The 23,018-nt window shown below is 35.7% G+C and overlaps 1 protein-coding gene across 6 annotated transcripts in view; it reads right to left on the bottom strand.

Annotated features, from left to right (window-relative positions):
• Positions 1 to 23,018, bottom strand: part of PALS1 (protein associated with LIN7 1, MAGUK p55 family member) — a 76,323-nt gene that overhangs the window by 917 nt on the left and 52,388 nt on the right. For all 6 annotated transcript variants that reach the window (XM_019733672.3, XM_074327325.2, XM_019733668.3 and 3 more), the window contains 6 exons: positions 12,336 to 12,519; positions 10,446 to 10,517; positions 10,031 to 10,102; positions 7,558 to 7,725; positions 6,693 to 6,895; positions 5,106 to 5,216 (listed from right to left, as the gene is read on the bottom strand). In XM_019733672.3, the coding sequence (XP_019589231.1) occupies positions 5,106 to 5,216; positions 6,693 to 6,895; positions 7,558 to 7,725; positions 10,031 to 10,102; positions 10,446 to 10,517; positions 12,336 to 12,519 (810 nt within the window). The remainder of the gene's footprint in view (positions 1 to 5,105; positions 5,217 to 6,692; positions 6,896 to 7,557; positions 7,726 to 10,030; positions 10,103 to 10,445; positions 10,518 to 12,335; positions 12,520 to 23,018) is intronic.

The following is a 23,018-nucleotide window of genomic DNA, read 5'->3' as shown; positions in this document are numbered from 1 at the left end:
GTCCATTAATACAGATTTTTTTCAGTAAAAACCTGTAATGGTTTTCAACCCACAATTGGGAGTGTATGCATTGATTTACGCCATTTTATATAGGGAACTTGAGCATCGCAGATTGTGGTATCTGTGAGGGGTTCTGGAACAAATCCCCGAGGATACAAAGGGTAGTTAAGTTTTTGGGGAGTTAAAGTTATATGTGATTTTGTATTGCATGGGGATAAGTGCCCCAACCCCTGTATATGAGGTTTCTGGGAAATACTCAGCTTAATAAGTTAAATTGTTACTCTGTTTTCAATACATGAAGAAGGTCTTAAAGGTACAAAGAGTATCCTAAGAAGACTGTGAGAAAGATACAGAGCAGGCTACTTTGAAATACTGGGTAATGGAAAACAACTGCTTCATGTAGACAGCGGCTGGCAAGGCTCTGTGCAAAACTTATCCAGAACCCTCTGATTATCAGGTACACGTGTTCAAGAAAGTGAAATTGCCCCCAAATCACCCTTGTCAATGAAGAGATTCAACTCAAGTCCAAATGTCTCAGATATAAAAATCACGTGTCAGTACTATATTGGACCCACAACACAAAACAATTCATATCGTTCAACTGGTTGAACTTCTGTAACAGTAGGAAAACAGTAAACATATGACAGCTCTGGCTTGTCCTGAGGGAGTTCCTGTGTGGCTGGCTAATTTTCATTCTGGAATGTTGTGCATCTGGCTATCATACACAGGATCCTTTGTCCCCCAGGAGGAGCTCTACTACACCACTGTAACCAAACACACTGACATTCTTGCTAAAACTTATGTCTACTCAAAGCTCAAGATTATTGAAAGAACATTCCAGAACTCAAAATAGAATCTAAACTTTGTGGTGCTAGAGTTGAAATGTAAATGTTAAACCCTACATCTTACACAGATTCACATGAATATCCAATCCACCTAGTTTTTCTTTATCAAATTTAAGGTACTACTTCACGTTTTGCCAAAATGGTTTATAGCTTTTATTTTGTTTTAATTTCTTATTTTCCAAATTATAATTCACGACTAAGATGAAACAAAATATTTTTGCTAAAAAATTTTTGAACTGAAAAAAATTAGCCTGTAGGGAAAACTGACCATATCAGTTCATACTATCAAATTACCATTCTCAAGACCCCATTTTAACAGGAAAGATTCTGAGATTCAGATAACTGTTCCAATGAGGAACACCATCACCTTAGCTAGCACGTTCCACTGATTTAAAACTGAGGATTTGTTGTCACTCAACACTTCTATTGTGTGAGTGATAAAGCACTCTTGGAAGTACCAAAGGAGATACAACATAAGTGGAAGTAGAAGGTAATCACATACACCACCCTCTCCCAAACAACTGCAGAATATACATTCTTATTGATGTGCATGGAACATGCACCAAGATAGAACAGATGTTGGGCGATAAAATAGGGTTCAACAAATTGTGAAAGATTGACATCTTGCAGAGTATGTTCTCTGACCACGATGAAATTATAAATAAAAAATTTTTTTAAATCTCAAAATAGGTGGAAATTATTACTTCTAAATAACCCATGAGTTAGAGAAGAAAATGACATAGGGAATTAGAATATATTTCTTACAAAATAATGAAAAATATAACCTCAAAATTTGTAGGATGCAACTAAAAAATTGCTTAGAGAGAAATTTATAGCTTCCTATGAGAAAAGGTTTAAAAATCATCTAAGCTTTCTTCAGAGAGTAGAGCAAGTATAAATCAAAGCTGAAGTAATTATAAGGAAAGAATAAAAATAAGACAAGTCAAACAGAAAACAGACAAAAAATACAGAAAATTAATAAAGACAAAAGTCCTCTTAGTTCTTTTTCTAAAGTGTTTTGGTTATTCCTTTTAATTTCCATGTAAATTTTAAAACCATCTTTTCAATTTGTATAGTAAAGCCTGGTGGTAATTTTTTAAATCAGTAACAGTTTTTTGACATACAATTCATTTATAATTCACCTATTTAAAACATACAATTCAACAGTTTTTATTTAGTACAGTCATAGAGTTGTGCCATCAACACCACAATCAGTTTTAGAATATTTTCATCACTCCCTGTCCTCCCTCGAAAAAACAACCTCTACCCATTAGCAGCCACTCCCCATTTTCTACCAACCCCCAGCCCTAGGCAACCACTAATAGATTTGCCTAGCCTGGACATTCCATATAATACCATCATACAATATACGGTCTTTTGTGACTGGCTTCTTTCACTCATAATGTTTTCAAGGTTCATCCATGTTGTACCACGTATCAGTACTTCATTCCTTTTTATGACTGTTTTCAAGACTTAAATACAATAAAGCTACAGTAATCAAGATGGTGTGATGTTAGCATAACTACAGAACAGAGTTCAGAAATAATTCACCCCATAATAACTGCTACTGCATATTTGGTCAGGTAATTTTTTATAAAAGTGCCAATAGGAGAAAGAACAGTCTTTTTCAAGAAATGTTTCTAGAGCAACTGGATATCTACATGTGATTAAAAAACAAAATAAAAAAAACCCTTTTACAAGAAAACGTAGGATAAAATCTTTATAATCTTGAAGCAGACAAATGTTTTTAGACTACACGAATATCTATAAGTATAAGAAAAAAATTTAAAAGTCTACTTCATTAAAATTGAACATTTCTGATCTTCAAAAAATACCATTAAAAAAAGATACAAAGACTTTGATAAAATATTTATATCCAAAATAAAGAATTTTTATAACTGAGAAAAGATCTAATTAAAAAATATTAAATTTGAGACGTTTTACCAAAAAACATGCCTAAATGACTACATGAAAAGATGCTATCATTAGTCATCAGAAAAATGCAAATGAAAACCATAACGGTAACATTTCACACCTATTAGAACTAAAAAAAGACTGATATAAACGAACAACAGCGAAAGTTGGTAAGGATGTGGAGCAAACAAAACCAAAGTGGGAAAATAAAATAGCAACCTGTTTTTTTAAAAGTTTGCTAGTTTTTATACAGTTACATGTACACTTAGCATTTGATCTAGCAATTCAAAAGAATGAAAACATATCTACCAAAAGACTATGAATGTTTACAGCAGCTTTAATCACACTAGCTGAAATGGATTAACTGGTGAATGGACAAACTGTGATATATTTAGATCATGGTATATAACTTAGCAATCAGAAGGTATGAACTATTGTTAGATGTAACAGATGAATCTCAAAACATTATGCTGATCAAAAGCCAGATGCAAACTTAAACATACTGTATGGTTCCATTTATATTAACTTCTAGAACAGACAAAACAAATCTATAGTGACAGAAAGCAGATTAGTGGCTGCCTGGGGAAGAATGGAGGGGTACTAACTTCAAAGGGGCATAAGAGAATTTTTTGGAGTGACGAAAATGTTCTAAATCTTGACTGGGATGGTTGTTACACAGGTATACAGTTTGCCAAAACTTACTGAATTACACAACTAAAATGCATGCATTTTATTTATGTAAAGTAACCTCAATGAAGTTAATTTTTAAAAATTAGAAAATTCTAATTAAAAAATCAAGCTTATTGTATACCATTAAAACATTCTGATACTGATTAAGTACCTGCTTAAAAAACACGTATAATTGGTATCCTTCTAGACCTCATTCAACTTGAGATGATAATTCAAAATAAAGTGCATAAAAAATTCTACGAGAGCACTGCCTGAGATCACTGACCAAAAAAAAGTTGCTTAACATGTTTTCAAAAGGTATAGGGCCCTTGACATGATACTGAATCCTTGTTGAAGAATAACCTAACTAAAAAAAGTGTGCATGTTAGAAAATAGAAATTAGGCTGAAGAAGCAGAATGAGGTCCACTCTGGGCCTTAAGGTGCATCCCTCTCCTTGAACAACCATGTTATTTCTTGTTTATCAAAGTAGTTGCTGGACGTTAATCTTGTTTTCCTTATTATGTGTGATCTTCCTCAAGAACCTTTCCTTTGTATCATCCCAAGTGCTCAGGACAATACATAATCTGACCTCACTTATTTATGAATTTACAATAGTGCTGAAAAAATGAAGAAAGGCTAAAACACTACTTTACCCAGCTGGCTGACTTAGCCTAAACATTACACTCAATATGAGGGTGGGAAAGCGCCTGATGTCGCCAGCCTAAGACATGGAAAAATACCACTTTCCCATATACGTAGACTGAATAAGAAATGTAGACCTACAGTGAAAAAGGGAATCTTGGGGTGGAAGGAGGGTTGGTAGCTGTGGCGAACAGTCAAGAATCAAATGAAAGGAGTGTTGTTATGCTTTTAAGGACTTTGAAAGGAGTTTTCAAGGAAGTGTGTTTTACTTGTTTTTCTGGCTTTTAAGGAGATTTAAAGGCACAGCAAATGAAATCAGATCTGAGGATTCCTCAAATAGAAATATTTTAAAAATTCAGCAAAAACCAAGGAAAAGTATTTGTTACTTTGATATAGCAAGTCATGTGATGGCTTTTATTTCACACATTTAATAAAAAGTCAATGCTTTCTAATTAATATGTGAATAAATGATCATTTATTAATAACGTTTAGTATAACATGAACTACCTCAACCATGTCCATCCAGCATTTAAGATAATTTGAAAAATGTTTCCATTTCAGACCAAAGGCAGAAGACAAACAAACAGAACATAAAATTTCAGTGAGAAAAAGGAAGAGAAAAAGAAAAGCATTTAATGTTGGCTCCCTGCATAGATGGAATATCTACAGAGAAAAGTGGGTAATCCCTAAGAATCTGCTGAGACCTTTTTTATGTGTGGAGTGTCACATAATCCCTGTTGGAAATAACATATATTCATGTGAAGGAGATTAAGGAAGCGTTAAGGAATGCCAAAGCTTACCATACATTTAGGATAACAACAGGGAATGTGCGGGGAACAAGAGAAGCCCCTGCTTTGGAAAGCTGCCACAGTACAACCAGAGGCAACCATGGCAGTTTTGGAAAAAGAGACATGGCAGAAAGAGTAATCAGTTTGAAAGCTCAAGCTGATGTAGCTTTTAAGCTTTGACATATTAGGCCATGACTGTTTCATGTTTATTTTCAATAGAACAGTACAACGGTATAATAACTTTACCTTTGGATTCTTGCCCTCTTTGGCCAGTAAAGCCCGAAGTCTTTCTTGTGAAGGAGGTGCAATGAAAATAATATATGGTTTCAAGTCTGAATTCCGGAGAGTCTTCAATGACTGAAAGAAATATTTTTTTATTAGTTTCAGGTGTACAAAACAATATAATAGACATTTACACCCTTCACAAAGTGATAACCTCCCTCCACCATGAAAAGAAATTTTGGATCTTTAAAATAATTTTCATCATTTAACTGTTTCCCAGTAATATACTTGGAATATAATAATGTCATTTTTTTTAAAAAAACATTACCTATGAGTATTTCCAAACATCTTCAAAACAAAAAATTCACAATATTTTAAGATCCTACCATTCACAGTAAAAATATATTGTGTACCTATAAAACCTCTCTCTCTCTCTCTCTCTCTCTCTCTCTCTCTCTCACACACACATACACACACACACACACACACAGGCTTGCTCTTTTTATGTAATGAAATAAAAATGAATGACATTGAAGGTTTACAATTATGCGATGCAGGTTTACAACCTGCTAATAAGATCACATACAGATTATAATAACCATGTTAAAAATCCATTTGGGGGAATTAGAAATGAACAGTTACCTCCATGTGCCAAGGTATAAATGCAAGCATAACCAGAGGGAAAAATTTCACATACACATACAAAAAGGAAAACATTCTGGAAAAGCAGATCCAAAAACACCAGCCTGTTTGAATTAGGAGATTGTGGTTTTCACCTCGCCTTTGCCACTGCATGACCGCGTATCACTAAATTGTCAAATAATATAAAGAATTCTGAAGGAATTCAGTAAAAACATACTTAGGTGTTTATAATTGAAATAGTACAGATTAAACTCTTTGACCACTAAGAAACCAAAGAAAACCTAATTATTACTATTTCAAGGGAGCCACTGTAAAATCAATTCTCTCTCACATCCATCTCCCTAATGACACTGCCTATGTTTCCTGAGCTGACATATGCAGTAGATTCCACCACAGTCAGGAAAGTTTCATACCAAAGCTGTCTAGCCTAGAAGAAGAAAAAAATTTCCACAACAAACAATTTAAAAACCCTAAATTTCTATAATTATTTCACTTTTTAATGGAAATCTAACAAGTGATTGTTAGTAATTTTTAAAGTTTTTGCTTAGTCTGCCAAATAACAGAAACCAATGGAGATTTCATTATTTAATACAACCAAACATTATGATGCCTGCTAATACTTGAATTATGGGAAAAATTACCTCTATTCTGATTTTTCTCAAATCAAAATCAGAAAAGGGAAATTTTCGTGTAAGTTCTAAAATACTTAAAGTAGTTCCAGTACTACAGTTACTGTATTTTAAGTTTTAGAAAATATGTACATGTATATACTCGTATGTATCTATGTATTTGACTGAGGAAATTAGAGATTTAGCAACCTGATTTCACATAGGGAATCAGTGGGGGAAAGCTGTAGGAGAACTTATTAATAATTAGGTCCCGTGGTTCTTGGACCACAATACAGTTTCCACTAAACTACTCTGCAAAAAATGTCCTGAAGTTCAACATCCTAAACCAAAATAGCTTTACCTGTGTACGAAGACTTAAGAGACATATTTTCCCAGAGTTGATCACTTGCCGTACAGAATCTATGCTGGTTCCATACAAATTTTTTTCAAATTCACCATGTTCAATGAACTTCCCAGCTGCTATGTCTGCCTCGAATGCTTGCCGTGAAACAAAGTGGTAATCTCTACCGGCTACTTCATGGTCTCGCCTATTCCGAGTTGTATCTACGCAAACAAAATCAAGTAAAAATAATGGGCATGGTCATGGTAAGGATGGGGGATCATTCTACAAGCCAGAAAAATTTTTTATTTATAATAAAATGAATTGAGGAAATGTTAAGAGCCCATGTGTTTAACATTGACTGGTTTTATTTATAGATTGAGAAATGAGCAAAAATGTTTCTAATATCTTACTAGTTACACTTAATTACCTTACTTAATACAATTTATGCTTACACTTTATATTACTTCATCTTGCATTTAAAACATGACCACTCGTCTTTTCCTAAAGTTTATTTTCGTAATAAACTTTAGGTGCCATATCATTTTTAAACAGAACTTCTGTGTTCAGAGATTGTCAAAATTTTTATCTTCTGCATCGGTTTAAAAAAACTAGAAGCTGATCCATATTGAACAGGAATTGTAAGGAGCTCCAAATGAAATTCATGTAGAAAGTAATTAGCACCATATTCTTAGGAAAAATTAAAATTTCTCAAGAATGACTATCTTTAGCAACAAATTCTCAACAGATTTGGTTAAAACAAAGTTCCTCTTTCTTGGACGATACTGTTTTTGACGAAATGGATGAAAGTTTTCCCTACATAAGAGTTAGGTTCTAAGGTGATCAATGGAAAAGCACAGAAAAATGGGAATGCGCTCAAACTTACGAGGAACTGCAGATGCAAAACGGTCTTTTTCTTTGTTCATGAGCCTCTGACGCAATTCATTCTGGCCACAGTTCTGTGGACCAATCAAAATGATAGGTCTTTTCCTATTTGCTGGCTGATGATAAAGTGACATTTCCTCATAAGTTAAGATTTCTTCATTGTCATAGTCTTTAGAAAAAGAAAAAGTTAAGCCCTTCAGACAGAATTATTTCTGTGTAATAAATATATACTCATAGATCTTCCAAAAAAATTGGACAGCACAATTTACTATTAAAAATGCTTAACCTTTTGGCTCAAGATAGTATTACATCATGAGTATTTTCCCATGTCATTAAATCCTTGCCAGGATACTATGAAAATAAATCAGATAATATATTAATCCTTCTAGAAATGTTTATTGCTTCACTTATTTCATACTGTGTTTAAATGTTTGACACAATGTATACTGATTCTTAAATAAAACAACTAGTTTGCAGCCAATACTTTGACAGAGAGAAGTGCACCAGGGGATAAACTAATGAGAATAATACCCTATCATTTTTGTAAAACGGGGATACTAACACTTTACAGGGTTGGTTTAAGGATCAGACATAATGTATATGCTGAGCACAATCCCTGGCACAGACAGATATTCACAAATAATGGCTATAACTAGTGTTTCCGTGATTATGTAACTTGAAAACCTGTCATACCTGTGCCATTCACACTTCCTACATTTATGCTTACTTTATTCTAGGATACTAACCTGAGGTCATGATTCAAGAAGAGGTATAAATTATGGTAAGTAAGGTAACATTCTTAAAGCCTGTAATTCAGATGAAATAAGAGCTGTCAAGTGGTAAGAACAAAGGCAGACAAGCAGCAGCCTGCCATCTTCTCACTCATACTATGTCACCTGATTGGGAAAGGGCATCAAATATGTTAGTTAGACTCTCTCAGCTAGAAGTTCCATGGGGACAGGGGAATATCTCAATCTTGCCAGAGCTTGGCACACTGTAGGAACTTAAACTGTATTTATTTAAATTTTAGCTCAACTATACATTAGCTGTAAGAACTTAAGCAGGTCACTTTAACATCTGAACTTGAATTTATTGATCTGTAATCTCAAGGAATTTATTGTGAAAATTAAACGGCTGAAGGCATCTAAAGCATACAGTTACTACCCCTGAAGTAGAACAGTTATTATAAATGAGTTATTATTAATAAAAATATTAATTATGATGACACCATTATGAACAGAAATGTAATTCTTTCCCTTCTCAAAATGCTTTTCCCTCTGAAAAATCTGAGTTCCTTCTTCTAACATGTACAATCAGACTGCGGCAGCACTGTGATTTACAGACTTAGTTTATATATCTGTAGACTTCAGGTTTGTAAGTTTTCTATAGCTATTAGAGCTGAATCAGTTAATTTTAATGTGTTTCAAATGATGAAGAGAAGTATTAATCACTTACCCAAGTATAGAGGAAAGGATTAAAAATTCAATAAATCTTCTTAGTTACATAATGTATCAATTAGCATTAAGGATATTTATTTTAGAAAAAACTTATTAAAGTAGACGGAATCTAGGATTTAGTTTTATATGGAATTTTCCAATAATCTATAAAATTTTATTTTCATTAGTATAATTTATGCTGCCTAAAAAGTTTCAAGGTATTGAGAAAAAAGCTTTATAAATTATGTAAGTTAAGGATTGCCTTTACTTTATTATTTGGTTTGTTTCTAACATGAACCAGAGCAGAGGCAGCAAATTCTAATGCCCATAAGGACCAACCAAGAAGGTAATGAAAGCAGTAAATCAGGTTGTGTTCATAAAAAACTGGAGGTGGTGGAGACAGCTGCACTAAGACAGCAGGAGCCCAATATAAAGGCAACAGACATCACTCAGTTCCAGCACCGTGTTGTCACTTTGGAGTATGAGCCAAGTGTTATTAGAGCTTTTGGTTTTAAGAGAAGCTACAACTTAAAAAAAAATTGAATCTTAGCAGTAAATTAAAGCAAAAAAACTCGCCTGCGAGCCTGAATCAGCCAGCAGGTAGTAGGCACTATAGAAAGGGCTGCCTTGGTGACAGGAGTTACTATAGCCAAATAATTCATCATTTACTTAAAATACAGCTATATTGTTATAAGCAGGTATTAATTTCTCAAGTACAGATTAAAGAAAGAATTAGAGGAATTTCAATTCAATTTCCTCAAAATTAGATATGAATATCAATATAATACTACATATGTGTTAATTGTACTTTAATTTTTATACCAGTTTTTCTCAGAATTCAAAATACTGTATTACTCATAGGATTCCAAAAGAAAATAATTTCTGCTAAACGACCTTCTTAAGCACATCTGTCACATTAAGGGGCAAAACAGGACTAGAACCAAAACATCCTGAAAATATCAGTTTAATTTCTTTCAAATGTTAGATATTGGATCTCTTTCAGATATAAATCCAGCTATCTCTGTGAGTGGAACTTACCGTCATTTTTATTGGCATTATATAAAACCTTTTTCCTCTTCTTTTTATTCTTCTTTGCACACCATAGTTTTCCTGTTGAATAAGCATAAACATAACTATAGATGTGGTACTAGTTTCTTTGAACAAAGCTATATATTTCAAATTGAAGAACTCAAATAGTTTTTAATTTAAATTTATAAACACTTATTATACTGTTAATAGGATAATTATTTTTCAGGGAAGTATTTACAATTTTCCATTGATCTTACATCTTTAATACTTAAATCTTGTCCTTTCTTTACAGTCCCAAGAATCAGTTTTGCCTCTCACATCACTCTTGCTATGAACACATCTTGACATTTCTAATATGTAAATTTAAACATAGTTCCAGATGGAGACACAAGAAACGCTTTACTGTCAAATAAAAGTGTCCAACCTGATTTTTCTGGCTCCTTATCTTCTTCTATAGTTTGCTTCATGGCTTCCCTTTGCTGCTGAAAGCTTTTCCCTTAATAGCAGAAAGGAAAAAGAGTAAAATATTTAAAACAAAAGAACAGAAGTATTTTTTTTTTAAATCATGGGAAAACACTGGAAGTAACTCTTCATTTACATTCTCTTCCAATTCCGTCTGTCACCTATGAGAGTGTGTTAGCTATGATTGATTATAAGCCTCCAAATGTTTAAAGTATTAAGTTTCAACCTCACTCTCATCCAATCCTAGGACAGATATTTGTAGAATGTATCACCTATCAGAAAAGATAAATAATAAACCAGTGATAGAAAATTTAATAGTTCAATTTTTACAAAGCTTTCATGAGCATTTACTATGTGGAAAGTACTATGCTGGATCTTACAACAGTCCTGCTCATTTAGAATTATCTAAAATCAAGCAAATTCATTCTAAGCATTAACTTTCCAAAATAATATGTGAATATTCATCACTTTTCAATTCTAAGACACCACTCAACATATTCCCTTGCACTTATTCTTCTCAATCCCTCTTTTTCTTTGTATGTATGTATATACATGCATGCAAATGTTTTAATGATTTATTTCTACCTTTAAGCTGCCAATGATACAAATAAATGAAAAATTTTGTTTTTCCTCTCAGGATTAAGCTTTTAATATAGGAGGCTTTCAAGGTTTCTGACCTTCATCTTCTTTTCAGACATCTATCTTAAAATCAAATGTATTTTTTTCTGAAGGATAAAAGTGGTTTTATTTAGAAAATTCTGGATTAGAGTTCTACTTTTATGTTTAATTTTTATACCTAATTCTTTCCATTTCAAGCCAGGGATTCTTAAAAATCAATGAGCAATTTTCATCTATGTTGGGCTAATCTGTAGAATGTAGTATATTTCATAAGAGCACAAGCAAAACCATTAATATTGAGTTCGACACACATAAGAAGCATGAAAGGAAACCAGGTTATCTCTAGAAGCTATACAGATTGCATTCTCAGTGAAACAAGTAACTGGAGGGAAAATTTTAAGAGCATTACAATTTCAAAGTAAGTACCTTTAACGGATTAAAAATAAGGAACAAAATAATTTTAATCACATATTGAAATGTTTTAAAACACTACAGTGTTATTTCTATGGCACATTTTTATAGTACACAAATAACTAGACTATTTTTTAAATAGAAGCAGACATTAATGGGAGATGGACATTATGGCTGCATAAAAATCCTTCTAATTCTATCAGAAAACCATCATCAAACTCAAAGTAAGGTGGGTGTATAAAAAGACTTGCAGATGGTATCATTGAAGTCTCCTTGACTCACCTATATACTTTCAGAAACTCAATGTAATCAGTAAGTCAATAAACACCAGTGCTAAGTATTTATGGGCTAAGGCTGGCATGGTAAGATATCAAATTGGTATTTGGCAGAAGCACTGGGCAGAGAACTGTGATGGCTGTCCAGGATTCCAGGATTCTAGAGGAATGTCCTGTAACTGTTACTGTGAAGAATCAAGAGTGTAGCATCACCCTCTACATGTAATATAAGAAGTTCATTCTTCCTTCCTTGAAATATGACCAAGTATAAACAAAATTTTTTTCAGCTTTTGGGTTTAAAAGTAATGTGTTGTGGCTTTCTGTGACCTTATTATACACATAAAGAACAAATGTAAGTATTATAATTTCATTCTAAAGCCTAACAAATTAGTCACAATTATATTTAAGACACTTATGCTACAAAAATAACATAAAACCCCAACTACATGAAAAGTAATTACATCATTTTTAAAAGTGAGTTTTTCTCTGCGAAGGCTTGCGTTTTATATGTTCTTTTAACTATGTACTTTCTACTATATTGTCCTTACCTGGAATAAGACCAGCTAGAGGTTGATTATCTTCATCCCCTTCCCTGTAGGCTTGCCACCAATTTGGATCTTCTTGACTGATTACATGAAGTATATCCCCCTTTTGGAAAGACAGACCTAATTCTCGACATGGAACATAAGGGTCATCTGAGGGGTCATAGTCAAAATGAGCTTTTACATGGATCTAAAAGATAAAAAGGGGGAAAAAATGATGATGACATGGCAACACAAAATATTTAGCATGAATGTAATTACAATGTTATAATTTTTCATTAGTGCAAAGAAATTATGAGTTGATGGGGCCGGCCCGGTGGCTCAGGCGGTTAGAGCTCCATGCTCCTAACTCCGAAGGCTGCCGGTTCGATTCCCACATGGGCCAGTGGGCTCTCAACCACATGGTTGCCAGTTCAACTCCTCGACTCCCGCAAGGGATGGTGGGCTCTGCCCCCTACAACTAAGATTGAACACAGCACCTTGAGCCGAGCTGCCTCCCAGATGGCTCAGTTGTTGGTTGGAGCACGGGCTCTCAACCACAAGGTTGCCAGTTCAATTCCTCGACTCCCGCAAGGGATGGTGGGCAGCGCCCCCTGCAACTAAGACTGAACACGGCACCTTGAGCTGAGCTGCCGCTGAGCTCCCGGATGGCTCAGTTGGTTGGAGCGTGTCCTCTTCAACCACAAGGTTGCCAGTTCGACTCCTCAACTCCCATAAGGGATGGTGGGCTGCGCCCCCTGCAACTAGCAACGGCAACTGAACCTGGAGCTGAGCTGCGCCCTCCACAACTAAGACTGAAAGGACAACAACTTGAAGCTGAACAGCACCCTCCACAACTAAGATTGAAAGAACAATTTGACTTGGGAAAAAAAAAATGTTCTGGAAGTACACACTGTTCTCCAATAAAGTCCTGTTCCCCTTCCCCAATAAAATCTTTAAAAAAAAAAAAAAAAAGAAATTATGAGTTGAAAGAAGGAAAGTTTAGTTAGGTAACAGTATTTGGGGGCAGTATTTTCTCAGGCTCATCTGTTTTCTTCAATTAAGTTCACGTCTCTGTTGACTGAAAACATGTACTAGAGTATGCGAAACACTGTACTGTTAAGCCACGAACAAGCAGAGGTACTAAGGGGCCTCAAAGGCTTATGAGAAGCAGAAGGAATGTAATAAAGACCCTTCTCCATTCCTGACCTGTGAAAACACTAACTCTGCAAGAAGGCAGGCATTTTATAAACCACTACCACCAGGAAAAGCAGGCTAACCTCAGCATACCTGTCTCTAAGCAGGTGAGCGTCAGTCCCCTGGTGCCACTATCCCTCTTGACGACACTATCAGTGTGAATGTGCCTTAATCTCTTTCAGTGTTTCTTCAAAAGGACATGTTTACGTTTACAAACAATCACACCACAAACTTCTAAAGTTATCTAAATCAAGTTTATAAACTATACATAAGCTTGGAAATATTACAGTGGTATAAGTTAAAACGTTTTACTGTGTTTGCTTATCAAAAAACTGTTATGCCTTTGAGCATTAAAAGGTAAGTCAGAATTCACAGAAACTTTTTTGAAAGCTAAGTTGATTGCCTGTGCCATTTCCTCCAATACACCTCTATAAGATATAACAAATTACTCTTCCTTCTAAGAAGGAATAAAGGAATATTAATGTTCTCTTTAACTTCTCTATCTGTAATTTTTACCCAACCTGGGCAAGTGGCATGGGGCATTTCCAAAATCTGTAAAAAGCTAACTTTGATCTAATGAAATTCAACCTCTATATCCAATGAATGTTTCTGCCCCACGCAGGTTACATTTCAGGTTTGCCTCAATGAGCCAAATTGACAGCATAAGAATTTTATAATTCTGAGTCCTTTTCTATCCAATTGTTATTTGGCTTTCCTTAAGTCTTTTACCTGACCATAATTGAGGCCACCTACTATAAAGATAGGGTTTGCCTCAAATATTGTTTTATTAATAGATAGTATCTTTTTTCAGCTTCTGAAACACTAAAAATACTGACTATCCTCAATCAACGATGATGGACTCTATGAAATTTGATAAAATACTTTCTAAGTGATAAATATATACGGTGTGATCAAACAATATGGTGAATGTTTAAATTAAAAAAAAATTATTATACTACAAGACACATTGCCATTAATCCCTCAAAATACTCCCCCTCGCTTCAAACACGCTTATCCTATTGTTCTTGCCACTTTCTGAAGCAGTTCTCGAAGTCCTCTTTCATGTCTTCAATTGCATTGTCATGGCTGTCTCTATGCCCTGAATCGATTCAAAACGTTTACTTTTCATGGTCATTTTGACGTTGGGGAAGAGCCAGAAGTCACACAGTGCCAAATCCAGTGAATAAGGTGGATGAGGACACCCTGTAATGTTTTGGACAGAAACTGCCATACCAGAAGCAATGTGAGACGAAGCCTTTCCATCGTGATCACAAAATATGGTGAATGCTGCTGCTGAGTGCCATTGAACAGAAAAGCAGGGATCTTCAATACAGGAAGCAGTGCATCGAATCTTAGTAACTGTGTGTGACAAGTTTTAATTTGTTCGGTGCAGTCAGTTGGGTGTGAGCTATGGCTGAGAGAAGGTGTGTTTTAAAATGTGCTGTAAATCATCCTCTATCATGACAATGCTCTGTGTCACACATCGCTTCTGGTATACAGCGATTTCTGTCAAATAAAAACATTATGGTGTGTCCTCATCCACCTTATTCACCGGATCTGGCACCATGTGACTTCTGGCTCTTCCCCAAAGTCAAAATGATTCAGAACATCGAGGCAGCTACAAAAGCACAACCAAAGATACTCATGAAAGAGGACTTCCAGAATTGCTTCAGAAAGTGGCAAGAGGTCCGGCCTGGTGGCTCAGGCAGTTAGAGCTCCATGCTCCTAACTCCAAAGGCTGCCAGTTCTATTCCCACACGGGCCAGTGGGCTCTCAACCACAAGGTTGCCAGTTCACTTCCTCAAGTCCCGCAAGGGATGGTGGGCAGCACCCCCTGCAACTAAAGAATGAACACAGCACCTTGAGCCGAGCTGCCTCCCGAATGGCTGTTGGTTGGAGCGCAAACTCTCAACCACAGGTTGCCAGCTGGATTCCTCGACTCCTGCAAGTGATGGTGGGCAGCGCCCCCTGCAACTAAGATTGAACATGGCACCTTGAGCTGAGCTGCCGCTGAGCTCCCGGATGGCTCAGTTGGTTGGAGCGCATCCTCTCAACCACAAGGTTGCCAGTTCAACTCCTCAACTCCCATAAGGGATGGTGGGCTGTGCCCCCTGCAACTAGCAACGGCAACTGGACCTGGAGCTGAGCTGCGCCCTCCACAACCAAGACTGAAAGGACAACTTGAAGCTGAATGGCACCCTCCACAAGTAAGATTGAAAGGACAACAACTTGACTTGGAAAAAAGTACTGGAAGTACACACTGTTCTCCAATAAAGTCCTGTTCCCCTTCCCCAATAAAATCTTAAAAAAAAAAAAAAAAAAGAAAGTGGCAAGAACAATGGGATAAGTGTGTCCAAAGGGGGGGTATTTTGAGGGGGATGAATGGCAATGTCTTTTACTGTAAAAAATTTTTTATTCAAAATTCACCATATTGTTTGATCACAGCATATATATATATATATATATATATATATATAGATAGATAGATATAGACAGATAGATATATCTATATCTATCTATATTCCTCCATTATAAGGCATAATAATGAAGAACCCTCCTGAAAGCAACAGCCTCTTTCAGAAATTGTACATGAGGGTGTTATTAGATTAAAAAAATTTCTTTTAATTTCAGGAAAATATTTTACTAACTTCTGTAAACAGGAAATGAGGAAATCTCAGTCCCAATATAGAAATAGCAACACTGAGATAAAGCAAGTGATCTAGTTCAAAATATAGAACTTATGTGCTAGTCTGCTTTTTTTGAGGTAGCTTTTCATTGATGTATTGCGTAAGTTCAAACAGTACACAAAATCATTAATTGTATACATGAATGAATTTTCATAAATGAAAGACATCTGTGTAACCAGCATCAAAATCAAGAACCAGAATATCTCCAGTATCTCAGAAGCCCTGCCTCATGTTCCTTTCAATCACTAACCACCGTATGCCCTCCAAGGGTAAACATTATCCTGATTTTAGAAGCACAGATTAGTTCCCCCTGTATTTTACTTCATTTAAATGGAATCACACAGAACATACCCTTGGATTAAATACAATTAGACACGCCACGCAATTTGATAGCATTCTGCTGCATTCCAACTAGAGCGCTTGAAAGAGTCTTGTTCTTGATATGAAAACAGTGTTGATTAAAATCTTGAAAACTTTTTTAGTTAAAACCAAAAATGAATTTTACAAAGTTATGCAGAATAGCAGTAATCAAAACACAGCTGAGATGTTGGGTAAAAATATTATATGTACAATTTTATAATCCTGGCATGAGATGTTGCTAATATGTACGATGATCTAAAAAACCTCTCGAGTACCATCCCTCTCAAATGCTTCCAAAAATCTGTTTAAATTGTGCCTTTTAGCCAAAAAAAATCTTGAAAAATCTAAATATGGAATTATAAGCATTATTTTAGGTGGTGGAGAGATCACTTTTATCAGGCTTTTCCGAAATCTATGCAATCATACCACTTGTCAGCCTGATTAATGATTTTATGAAATCACTTTCTAAAAGTAATATCCAGCATGTTGTTTTGAAGTGTTTTGCTCAGATCACCTGCCTGGGATGTTTATTAAAATACTGAATTCTTATGCCACATCTCAGACTTTCAGACTCTGCATTTTTATTAGGTTCTTGGATAATTGTTACGTGCTGTTTAAAATGTACCCTAAAATCTTAGAGTACTACTACCCTGAGGGAAACTAAATAGTGTCTGTATCTAGGTATATGGCCTTTGCCAGAGGCCAACACAATCACCCCGAGATGCTTTTCTCTCTTCTCTTGCCTAAGTCTGACCCCTTCACTATTTGGATTTAGCTGGTTTGGAATGGAGTCCCTCTTTGTTGAAGCTGGGAAGAAGAGTACAGAGAATATTCTATGCTTATGTGACAAGTTTATCTAGTGCTATTTAAAATGTACCCTAAAACTAAGAGCAAAGTTTATTTCATATCAGAGAAATTAACCATTTGGTTAAAATCTGAGCATGCCTTGACATGTACTATGTGACTTTTATCCATGTAGTCCACGGATCAACTATTTTCAGTTCTAGAAATTATCTTCACCTATCTTTCCTCCCCAGCTGTTAGCAGCTAATTTGTTTCCTACACAAAAGAAAACAGAGCCCTTTTTAAATGAAGGAGAGACGCTGACCTCTACAGAAAAGCTCTAGGACTTAATAATGGTGTAATACTAATAACTGTATCTGATCAAAACAGTGTTTGGTTTCTAACCCGAACAAAATCTTCTTAAACTTTTAAATTTTAAATTTAAATTATAGGATTGTTTAATCACAATTATCTTCCAGCATTTTTCTCTTTGCCTTTTTTTTTGTTTTTAAAGATTTTATTGGGGAAGAGGAACAGGACTTTATTGGGGAACAGCGTGTACTTCCAGGCCTTTTTTCCAAGTCAAGTTGTCCTTTCAATCTTAGTTGTGGAGGGTGCCATTCAGCTTCAAGTTGTTGTCCTTTCAGTCTTAGTTGTGGAAGGCAAGGTTCAGCTCCAGGTCCAGTTGCCGTTTTTCTAGTTGCAGGGGGCACAGCCCACCATCTCTTGCGGGAGTCGAACCGGCAACCTTGTGGTTGAGAGGATGCGCTCCAACCAACTGAGCCATCCGGGAGCTCAGCGGCAGCTCAGCTCAAGGTGCCATGTTCAATCTTAGTTGCAGGGGGCGCTGCCCACCATCCCTTGCGGGACTGGAGGAGTTGAACTGGAACCCTTGTGGTTGAGAGCCCGTGCTCCAACCAACTGAGCCATCCAGGAGGCAGCTCAGCTCAAGGTACCCTGTTCAATCTTAGTTGCAGGGGGCGGAGCCCACCATCCCTTGCGGGGCTCGAGGAGTTGAACCGGCAACCTTGTGGCTGAGAGCCCACTGGCCCATGTGGGAATAGAACCGGCAGCCTTCGGAGTTAGGAGCATGGAGCTCTAACCACCTGAGCCACCGGGCCGGCTCCGCCTTTTTTAAATAATTCTTGTAAGCTATTCACATTTCAATCCTAATGATGGGCATATGGTAAAGGGATAGTGATTTGTCAGTTTATTTACATCTTTCCTAAGGGATTCAATGCTCTAAAATAATTTTTCTTTGTAATTTTTATTTGTTTATTTCTTATTATAGCAGACTTATCTTTAACTTTTAAAATTGTGGAAGAGAAAATAATGAAAGAGAAAATAGTGAAAGTGTGTCTTCCTTTATCTTGGGTCTAAACTTTACCACTAAGGCAGATTGTAAAATTAAGAGCAGCATGAAGAAAAGCATTTGCAGTGTCCAGCAAGTTATCAAATTCCTCCCCGAGATTCCTCCTCCCTGACACCCACCCAAGAAGGAATATCTTTATTATTTGTTCTCTTCCACTTTTTATGTGAAGTTTCAAGTATCTGTGGGACATCTGACTGATTGATGTTTAGTAGTAGGCAGCCAGAAATGTGAACCTTAGGGTAACAGCAAACTTAACAGAGCAACTGCCCTAACTTGAAAAGGGATATCCATCTAATATACACTGAAATTTTCTGTATTTTTTGCATCTTCTGATAAAATAATGTATTTATGAAAATCTTACTATATGATAAAACTCTAGGTTTTCTTTCAAATGAGAAAGAACTAAGATGAAAATTATATAACAGTTTATACCTATTACAGAAAAGTAAATACATCTGACAGCAGTGGTTCTCAATTTTTCCATCCAACCGTTATCTTTATAGGCTGTGTACATCCTTAAACAATCATTTTTTAAAAAATCTGTCGAATTTCGGGAGGCCGGTGGCTCAGTTGGTTAGAGCGTAGTGCTCATAACACCAAGATTGCTGGTTCGATTCCCACATGCGCCAGTGAGCTGTGCCCTCCACAACAAGATTGAAAACAATGACTTGACTTGGAGCTGATGGGTCCTGGAAAAGCACACTGTTCCCTAATATTCCCCAATAAAAAAAATTAAAAAAAAAAATCTGTAAAATTTCTTTGCAAACACAAAGTATATAAAACAGTGCTCCCTGCTCTCCCCGTAATACATAAAACTACAGCCCAAATCTCTTCTTAGAATTCCAGATTAATATGTTCAATTCTACCTACTCAGTATCTCCACCTGAATGCCCCTCAGTATCTCAAACCTGTAGAATGGACCTTTTGATTTTTCTCCCCAAATCTGTTTTTCCTCCAGATTTTCCTTTACTAAGCAGCATCACTACACCACCCAGTTGTTCAAGCATCGTTGCTTCCTCCGTTACCTTTCTCTCCACATTCATTACAAGATCCTGTCATTTCTACTTTCAAAACACAGCCTGATTTTCTTCATTGCCACTGCCATCATCCAAGTGTAAGCCAGTATCATACTTCATAACGACTTCAGCAAGTTTCCTAAATCTCCTTGCTTCCATTATTGGCTCTACTAATTCAATTTCCACACAGCAGCCAGAAGTGTTTTTTAAATACAAATCATACCACATTACCGTATTTAAAATCCAAATTTCCTGCCACGGCCAAGGAGACCTACTTGACCTGGCCCTACCTACCTCTCTGGCCTCAGCTCTTAGAATTCTCTCCCCACCTTTGTACTCCCCTACTTTGCTCCACGCCCATAGCCTTTCCAAATACAAAGTTTTCTAGAAATTATACCTGAAAGCTCCTCTGGCTTGGCTGTATCTCATCCTACAGGTCTCAGCTTCATGTCGCTTTCTCTAAGAGCCCTTTCCTACCCATCTTATATAATTAATCCCACCTCTTTTTATTCTTCACATTCACATTTCGCTTAGTCCTATCTTTTCACTTGCCACTAGCTATAATTATTTTGTCATGTTCACTATTATAAACCCAGTGCTTAGCATAGTGCCTAGTAGACAAAAAGGAGCTAATAAATATTCATTGTAAGGAAAAAATTATTTGGGACCCGTAAGAATATTTTCCAGTTATTAATACCACTGAGCTAGTGGTTACTTCTATGGTTTGTATCCCTGAACTACAGTTTTATTTTTTTAATATCCTGGCTGATTATTTCATTTTTATTTTTCCATGATTACTTATTCCTTTTATAACAAAAGTAGTTTATATTTTATTAAGTATCTACTGGTGGTCCATTAGTTACAAATCTTATTTTTATTATTTTTAGTAATTTTATTTTTCAATTACAGTTGACATACAATATTATATTAGTTTCAGGTGTACCCTGAACTGCAACTTAAGCATCCTCCTATCCTAAGCCTTTAAGTTCCCCTTAAACCACTTCTCTCTCCTACCCCCCCAGCCTAGACCCTGTAAGTCAGGTTCAGTCATGCTCCCAGTCTTATTAGAGCTGTTAGTCTTCTATAGGCAAAAGAAGTTCCACAGCAATTTCAAATACTAAAGTCTCAGAATATGCTTTTGTTGTACTAAGAATCCAGACTATCATGTACATAGCTACTAAGAGGTTAAGTCATCTATAGTTACAATTTTCTATCATGGTATGTGAATTCTTTTCTTTGGACTGGTAATAAACAGTAATGCAGAAACCTAATATTTAGTGGGTTTGTGGGACATTACCTGTTATACTACACAGTAGTTAAGAGCATAGGTTCTGGAATAAGCATGGTTTCTAGTCCTGACTCAGTCACTTCCCAGTAGTGGGCTTGGACAATTAACTTGATCTTTCTAAGCTCTAGTTTCAATGCCGGTCAAATGGGAATAATAAAGATACTTGTATTTCATAGGAATGCTGTGAGGATTAAATGAGATAAAACACATAAAACAATTAGTACCATAGCACTGTGCCTGTCACGGAGTAAATAATTGTAATAGCTAACATTTATTGGACAATCAGTAATCTGAATTTCCTAGTGTACGTTGCATCACTAATAAGTATTATGATCCTGCTACATTTCAATTTACTCCTCTGTTAGATCAGGGCATTGGACTAGATTAAAAAAAGTAAAAAAGTGCCTTCAGCTCAAATATTTTTTTCCCTCCCTCCATATTATTTCAATTATATTATGTAGCAATTTGAAGTTTTATACACTTGTCTAAAAACTCCATCTTTTTTTTTTTTTTTTAAGTCAATGTGGAGAGAAGAAAACTGCACGATTTAAACAATGTATACATTTGCTGGGATAAATATGTCATTCACCCTGGAAGTGAACTACAAAGATGCCAAGACTCTTGCCCTCTGAAACTGGAGCAGCCACTGGTTGCTGTGTGTGATGTAAAAGAAACGTAATGAATAAGGGAGTACTTCTCCTAACAGAGTTTACTCTTGCCATTTTTGATGTTATAATTCAGCAAGTGATTATAGTGTGGTTTCAGATAATATGTTTGGTTTATCTATCTCAAATATGTGTTTCTTTCTAACATCATAAAACATACATCAGAAAGATACCTTTTGTTGCTCTCACTAGCTCCTGACCTGTACCATAATGATGCTCAATAAATTGGTTTTAATTTCTAAAAATCACTAATCTCACAAATAATTATTCTGCATATGTCAACTAAAATTGTGATTTCCTATCACTGTTTTCTTTGTGGAAACCTTCAGTGCAAACTCTAATAATAGAAGTTAATTTTAAACCAGTGAGGTTTGATGAAAACTTTGCAAGAGATATTGCAATTGAGAGTTCTTCACAACAAAAGAAATGAAAGAAATGCAAAGTATTGCACAACATCGTTTTTATTTTTAAAAGAACTCTACTCATCAAATGCTCTATTTTAAAAGGGTTAAACCTAGCATCGTTTCTTTTCCTTTTTATCTCCCTTTCTCTCTCTGTAAAGCCATACAAGTAAGGGCATATCGCAACCCTCTGTTGTCTCCCCTCAGTGCAGAGCTACTTTTGAAGTCCAGAGCTTGTTCACAGGAGGGAAATGTGGAAAAGCACGGTGCACAGAGAATCAGGCTGCTGGAATTTGGAGACAAACTATTTCCCCATTTCTCCTCCTACAAAGAAGTTTAAACAGAAAGAAGGTTGCAGATGCAAAATCAACCTCAATATGTTCCATGAAGGAAGGGAAAACACAGAATGGTAGCCAACTATACAGTATAACTGTGACTGAGAAAAAAAAAAAAGAAACTGTCTTCCCTTTCAAACCGCTATGCTTTTATAAAAGTTAAGAATAACAGATGTAATACATCAGGCTTCCATGTTAATCCAGTACTTTGAAGTCTATAATTTTTTAAGTTTTATTGAGATGTAAAATTCACACACTATACAAGTAACCCATGTACACAACTGGATGGTTTTTAGTAAATTCAGAGCTGTGTAACCGCAAACAATTTTAGAACATTTTTATCACTCCCAAAAGAAACCCCATACTGATTAGGAATCCCCCTTCCATTCCCTGCTATTTCCCCACCCCTACACCTAAGGAATGACTAATCTATTTTCTGTCTCTATGGATTTACTTATTCTGCACATTTCGTATAAATGAACCAACATACACCCTTCTGTGACTGGCTTCTTTCACTTAGCATAATTTTATTAACGTTCATCACGTTGAAGCATATTATATCAGTACTCTATTTCCTTTTATTGCCAAGTAATATCCCATTCTACG

The sequence above is a fragment of the Rhinolophus sinicus genome, chromosome 3 (genome assembly GCF_057876585.1).
Source record: "Rhinolophus sinicus isolate RSI-liver-muscle chromosome 3, RSI-T2T, whole genome shotgun sequence".
Classification (NCBI taxonomy): Eukaryota; Metazoa; Chordata; class Mammalia; order Chiroptera; family Rhinolophidae; genus Rhinolophus; species Rhinolophus sinicus.
Note: the sequence above shows the minus strand (reverse complement) of the source record. Positions and strands in the feature narration are given on the sequence as shown.